At 49.8% G+C, this 7057-nt stretch overlaps 1 protein-coding gene across 1 annotated transcript; it reads left to right on the top strand.

Moving 5' to 3' along the window:
• The first annotated feature begins 679 nt into the window (after positions 1–679).
• LOC123084954 (CASP-like protein 2U2) lies at positions 680–4716 on the top strand. Its single transcript, XM_044506496.1, has 3 exons — positions 680–1023; positions 2672–2804; positions 4153–4716. Exons 1-3 carry the CDS (start codon positions 779–781, stop codon positions 4393–4395), a joined length of 621 nt encoding a protein of 206 aa, XP_044362431.1. The 5' UTR covers positions 680–778; the 3' UTR covers positions 4396–4716.
• Positions 4717–7057: the final 2341 nt, after the last annotated feature.

The raw sequence follows: 7057 nt of genomic DNA, 5'->3' as shown, positions 1-7057 counted from the left end.
TTGGGGAGCGCACTCGCGCGACTGCTGACAGCGACGACTTCTTCCCCGACCTCGGCAACCTCATCCTCGACGACATGGGCGACAACGTCAACGCTGGCGGTGCTGCTCCCGCTGCACCGTATGTGATTCTATCCTTCCTGTTCGAGATCGTGGTAGAATTCATGTTTCTAGTATGTGCCCTAGATGTGATCTGTTCATCTGCTATGCTAGTTCGCATGATTTTTAATCTCTGCTACTGTAGTCACGATTTATCTTCTATTTATTCGAATTAAATCTCGTAGTAATTTGCTCATATTTCCAACAAAAACAATGTTTATTTTTCGGTCGTTTGGATTTATTGGCTGTGTACATCATGTTATGCAGAGGGCCGGCATTTTTTAGATGTGGTTGTATAAATCAATTCAATGAGATGTCCTTTATAAAAAAACATGTAGTAAAGGCTCATAAGTTGTGGTTCTTCCAAAATTTACTCAGATGCAGAAATGACTAAAATGCACATATTCTCACTTAAGTCAAACCATACACACGTTTTGATTTGATCTCAACGATTAAATTCACATCCGGACGGCCCTCCAATGGCGCCGGGTTGGTGGAGTGCGCCTAGCCGAGACGCTGCACATTTACGCTCCTCTGCTTCATCTGTCTCTGCCCACTTTAAATACCTCCGCTCCCCGGCCCGTAGCGTAGTACGCATCAGCCCTCCCTTCCCTCGAGGCCTCAGTAGTTAGCCACTACTAGCCACTAAACACCAGCAGCAGGGAGGAATCAGAAGGCTGCCATGAGGCAAGGAGGGGGCGGAGGCGACGGGGTGAGCCCCGGCAATGTCCCGGTGTGCTACTACGGCGCGGGCGGGCGCGTGTCGGCCACCCTGGAGCGGCGGGTGCGCGCCGCCGAGGTGCTCCTGCGGTGCGCGGCGTGCGGCCTCGCCGTGCTGGCCGCCGCCCTCCTCGGCGCCGACCGCCAGTCCCGCACCTTCTTCTCCATCCAGAAGGTCGCCCGGTACACCGACATGCAGTCCCTCGTGTAAGCCCCTCCCTCCCTCCCCATCACCACACCACCTCATCTTAATTTCCTCGCCTGATTCCTCTCAGTTAGTAGCATGCAGTAGTAAATCAACCTGCTCTCTCTGCTTGCGGCCACTAAAAAAATGTCCACTCCAGCCTCCACCATCCACGGCCCACTGTCTCACCGGTCATGGCTAGTCACTGTCTCACAAGTCACGGCTCACTGTCTCGCCGAAGCTGTGTATCAGTGCAGCAGCTAGCAAGAAGAGGATCTTCTATGAAATTTCCTTTTTCCTTTTTGCGCGAAGTAGCCACTGCCCGGCCACTAGGTACGGCTGTTCACATTGCGGTGGCGTTCCAGCGATGCCATGTCGCGGAATCATTGTCCACTCGCCGTCGCCCATGGGATCGATCCACCGAGCCCATTGTTCTAGCTAAGATTCTTTTCACTACTGGTTTTCACACGACGAGCCTGTACCTTATTACCCTCTGGATGTTGAGTAACCCGGCCAATGTCCTGGTACCACTTCCGTTACGAGCAACGCATGCTCAGTTGTAGTAATCTTCCTGCCCCGCAGTTTTTTTCATAGAAATCTTCCTTAATTTGGCACACCCATCAGGGTTAGCCATTTTTTCGGCCGGGAAGCGATCAGGCTAATTAGCCACCACAGCAGCAGTTCAGCGCACAGTGCAGGAGTAGTAGTTTTCTTTTTCTTTTTGACTGCAGGAGTAGTTAGCGGAGCAACCACCGCGATAATTAGCCAGAGACGAGAGGCGACGTAGTACGTCGTCACGGAGGAAACAAAGCGCTTTAAAGGCCATTTTATCCCCCTGTCGGGGCCAACGGCCCATCCCCCATATGTGCCGGTGCCGCCGCGGCCTCCCCGCCTCGCTGCGTGGCCGCGCCGGGGAAGGCTCTGCCTGCCTGCATGCATGTAGACGGGCAGGCAGGCTCGGCCGTGAAACTCCATTGACAATCAATGGTGCGTACGTACCTACGTATGCTGGCCTGTCCCTTACCCTGATGGGATGGCATCGCAGCGGGAGCGAGGTGAAACGGGTAGCAGGTGGAGAACGACAAGTGTGAGCGTGCTCGCAGTAGCAGGCATCGTCGCACCCACCACGTGGTGCAGTGCTCAATGGTTACTTAGATCATTTATGGGGGCGCGTACGCTGACTGCATATAACCTACCTACCGGCGAGCACGGTTGAGGCACATCTACCATTTTACCGCATCTGAAAAAAACAGATTTTTACTGTGCTAATAATTCATCATGGTGTTCTTCTATCAGTGGAGAATTATCATTATTTTTTGTTGAAAACGCGAATGATACAGTGCTCCATGATCAGCGATTCGGGATGTTTGGCAGCCAATTTATGATCGGCATTGAAGCCATCAGATGTGTGTGTGCGTTTGCATCGCCCACTTGAAAAAATCTTCATTGTTTCTCTCCACATTTAACACCTCTCCACAAGCTAGCTAGCAGGACCATCCTCATGCAGTCAAGACTGGACCAACGAGTGCATAATGTGCCAAGTAGTAGTACAATTGAAAAGCTAACCCAGGCCATCAAGGCTGTAACATGTACAAGTAATTCTGTAGGCCAACATGAAGTACTACTCCACACAGTAGTAGTGGTGTGCTGATCACTTGGCTTTGGATGCAGGATCCTGGTGATAGCAAGCGGAATGGTTGCCTGTTACAGCCTGCTGCAGGGCGCGAGGTGCCTGGTGAGCATTATCAGGGGTGGCATCCTTCTCAACAGGCCCTTGGCATGGGCGATCTTCTCCTGTGATCAGGCAAGTTAATATAGTCGTTATTGTCGCCATCAGCTTTCCTTGTCATTTGTTTGCTTTCGTTGGCATACATACAACATGTTTGTCTCCTTGTTCGTCACTATCAGTGTGTGGCTTTCGGCTATCACGGGCGCATTTTAGGGGGGCATATGTTTGTCGCTCTTGACACTCAACAGAGGTCCTTCTGTGTGAAGAATGAGAGTATTAGACTATCACAAAATTCATGCATTTGCCAGATGTGTAAACTGCATGGATTTACTGACATAAGAACTTCTTTTCCTTTTTCTCTACAGCTAGAGAAAATGAAACTTAAAAACTTACTGTCCATAATACTGACCTTTACAGAGATAAAAGAGGGGAAAACTACTGCTTGAATTTTGCATTTATAGCATATGGGGCACTCCTCTCCTCTGATCCTAGAGATTATAGATTGGGCTATCGTCAGGTCACATCGATCTCGCCTAGCTGCCGCGGTACTGTTTGTATCAGAACTTGTCCGTACATCAGGTCACATATCACGATCAACACATAGCCACATTTTGGTATATTCCTTGCAAATTAATTGCCAAATCATTATGAGAAAAAACACACTTAATTAAGACCAGCAATATTTGTGGTTGGGTGAACAGTTTTTTTTTCCTATAAAGGGCGCTTTTATTAATTTATAAGTGTAGCATCCAGCTGGTACAAAGTACAAACCATGATGATCGACTCCCCTGCTTCTGCATAGCTAAGATGCGCACAGCCAAACGGTTGCTCGAACATACTCCATGCCAACGCAGGGCTGTTATGCATTCTGCAGTGACCCTTTACTTATGTCATTGTCATGGTTCCCCAAATATGTACTACTCACTATAGACATAGAGTAGTATTGATGGTGCAAGTATGAAATAACAAATAAGATGTTGCCAAATTGACAAAGGAATGGTCTCTCTCTCATGGTCAAATGCGAGCATGTGCATCTGCTGCCTGGATTCAGCAAGCCCCGGGATGGACAGTGCGTCCTGGTATTAGTTGGGGAGATCACGAGTTCGGAACCATCATAAACACCACATGGCTGGTATTAGTGTGATGCCAAGCCCTGGGCTGCTCAGTTGCCTATTCATTCTACCATTGAACTCCCCCAACAAGATCGTGGTACTCGTGCACTGTTCATTTGGAGTAACCTGTTTTCAGTCTGCTACTAGGACGACGACCAGCTTCACGAGCTCGACACGATTGCTTCTAGAACTGTACTGACTCGCACAAAAAAATACTAAGTCGCTGCCGTACTTATGATAAACTTTTATATTCTGTAAAGATAAATCTGTGAGTAAGTTTGAAAAATGTAAGATGTTGCTGCGTGCAGCAGGTGATGGCGTACGTGATAATCGGGGCGGTGGCGGTGGCGATGGAGGCGGCGCTGCTGGGGAAGACCGGGGAGGTGGAGTTCCAGTGGATGAAGACGTGCGAGCTGTACCAGCGGTTCTGCACGCAGGCGGGGGGCGGCGTCGCGTGCGCCGTCGCCGCCAGCGCCACCATGGTCGGGGTCGCCCTCGTCTCCGCCTTCAACCTCTTCCGCCTCTACGGCCACGGCAAGGGCAGCAGCAAGTGAACCCAAAGCCCTCGCTGCGTGCGTGCGTGCATGCATGCATGGCCGGCCTCTGTTAGGTTTTAACGACACCGAATCCGAATCCAGTCCGGGGAGAGAACCGTACGTACGTAGCAAATGTAGCTGCCGTCGCTCGTTTTTACTGTAGTTTGTTGGTGTTGACACGCATGGTGTCAGTCAGCGTTAGCCATAAGAAGAAGCTGTGGGAGACAAAAGCTAGACCGGTTTCTCTGTATATGATGTCAAGTGATCCACAAGGTGTTTGTAGACAGTAATAGTACTATGTGCGTAATAAAAGAGGAGCAAGAAAGCGATGTAGTGTCACTGTGGCCGGCCCGGTTTGATAAGAAAATAGGTAGTTTTCCGATTAAATTAATCCATGAATAAATCATGAGCATGACATTGACAGTATTGATAACACACTGGTTACGATCTAACAGAGCATGTACTACGCATATGGTAGAAACATCTACGCATATCGCTAGTACTGCTACAACAGAAAGAAACATGAGAGGGATAAACGATGTATACCCTTCAATCGGCCATGCGGCGGCGGTGGCGGCGGCAGTAGCCGCGGCATCCTCGGCGGCCTTCTTGTCGGCCTCGGCCTTCTCAGCGGCGGCACGGTCGGCGTCGGTCGACATGGTGATGACGAAGGTGATGTGGACGTAGATGAACAGAAGCGAGCAGTCGCGTAGTCGCTACCCAAAAACCTAATCGCCCCTCTCCCGTACAGGATCCGGAGAGGCGGGGTTTCGGAGGCCTGCTCTCCCGTCAACCGTGTATGCGGTGAACGGGACGGAGTCGCCGGCGGCAGCAGCAGCAGAGGAACGACGCGGGCGTGGAGGCGGAGATGCGTTCTATTTCGTGGCGGCTAGGGTTGGCAGCGCCCCACATATATATGTGCGGCTGCGCGTGGAGAGACGTGGGCTGAACCCACGTCCAAGTCGGTAGCCCACGATCCGACGTCTCAGATCGTGGCCCCACCTGTCAAAGACTCTCCGTTCCTGACCGGCAAAAAGAAGCGCATAGGAGTGAGCTCGGCTCGGCTCAATCCCGCAACCCGTGGCGCGGCGTGACGAGGCGTGGCGTAGCGAGGCGAGCGGAGGAGGAGGAGTGCGCGAGGGCCTCATCTCTTCTCAAGCTCCAATAGCATAAGGAAGAGAATCCCTTATAAACCACTCCAACTCTCCTTCCACTTTCGGGGTGGGACTAAACTTCCCACCACCTTGTCATGCCACCTACATGGGCCCTTAGAGATCAAATCTGAAATTGTCATATGGGCTCTAGGCCCATCTCATATTTCAACAATCCCCCACCAGATCTCAGGGGCCCAGTTTATCCTTTGTTCCAAACGTTGTTTTGATATACCAGCATCTCAGTGGAGACCGATTAAGGTTGAGCTCCACCTAGACCAAGTAGTTACACTCCTTCACAACTGAACAATGGATTATGCCTTGAATTGTCAGTTTGGCGTCAAGAAGTTTCACCACAAGTCTCACTGATACGAGGCTGCCAAAGGCCGACCCCTCGGGTGGAGCACATTAGTCACACTCCTGGCCTGTTCATGAGCTTGCTAGAGATCACCCCAATCTCATAGACTGTGATCAGCAGTCGGGCTCATATAGGTGTGTTCCTCCAAAGATCGCTCTATAGGATAGCATCTTGCTTATGCATATAAGCCTTGGAACACCTTAAGACAGTAGTCATCCTTCCATACAGTTTCCGAGAGTATTGCATCTCCAACGGAGTGGGTTAGTAAAGTTACTCTCCTCAGTTCACCACTGGCTTGTTTTCCCAGGTCCTACTTCACGGGATCTCCGATCACATAGGTTGGGTTACTACCATGGCAACTCATGTGGGTCTCATACCCATCTCCCTTGATGCGTTATCTATCACAACATGTGATAGCCCTTTAGTAAAGGGATCTGCCAGATTCTTAGCCGTTTGAATATAATCCAACGCTATCACTCCGGAGTTCCTCAATTTTCTGACAACTTTCAATCTCATTCTTATGTGTTTGTTGGACTTCATGTTGTCCTTTGAACTCTTCACCTTGACAATAACTGTTTGATTGTCACAGTTCATAAGGATGGCCGGAACCGGCTTCTCAACCACTGGCAAGTCCATCAACAGATCTCGAAGCCATTCTGCTTCGCCACCCGATGTGTCTAATGCTGTCAATTCTGCTTCCATTGTCGATCTTGTTAAGATCGTTTGCTTGCAAGACTTCCAGGAAACAGCACCACCTCCAAGAGTAAATATATACCCAGTTGTGGCATTCATCTCATCAGCATCAGAGATCCAATTCGCATCACTATACCCTTCAAGTACCGACGGGTATCCGGTATAGTGAAGTCCATAGTTCATAGTACCTTTCAGATAGCGCATAACTCTCTCAAGAGCATGCCAATGTACATCACCCGGTTTGGAAACAAATCGGCTCAGTTTGCTAATAGCAAATGCGATATCATGCCTCGTTGCGCTCGCTAGATACTGTAGTGAACCAACAATCTGAGAGTATCTCAATTGATCTATAGCTGTGCCTTTAGACTTTCGAATCAGCACACTAGAATCATATGGTGTTTGAGATGGTTTGCAGTCCGAATATCCAAAACGACTCAACATCTTCTCAACATAATGGGATTGCAAAAGTGTAATCCCA

This window comes from Triticum aestivum, chromosome 4A, assembly GCF_018294505.1.
Source record: "Triticum aestivum cultivar Chinese Spring chromosome 4A, IWGSC CS RefSeq v2.1, whole genome shotgun sequence".
NCBI lineage: Eukaryota > Viridiplantae > Streptophyta > Magnoliopsida > Poales > Poaceae > Triticum > Triticum aestivum.
The sequence above is the reverse complement of the archived record's forward strand: the minus strand, read 5'-3'. Positions and strand labels throughout refer to the sequence as shown.

Excerpts from the sequence above, each read along its gene's own strand:
- LOC123084954 (XM_044506496.1), top strand. The coding sequence starts at position 779 with ATGAGGCAAGGAGGGGGCGGAGGCGACGGGGTGAGCCCCGGCAATGTC. Across the intron at positions 1,024-2,671 it reads ACCGACATGCAGTCCCTCGT|GATCCTGGTGATAGCAAGCG; the intron begins GTAAGCCCCTCC and ends CTTTGGATGCAG. Across the intron at positions 2,805-4,152 it reads CGATCTTCTCCTGTGATCAG|GTGATGGCGTACGTGATAAT; the intron begins GCAAGTTAATAT and ends TGCGTGCAGCAG.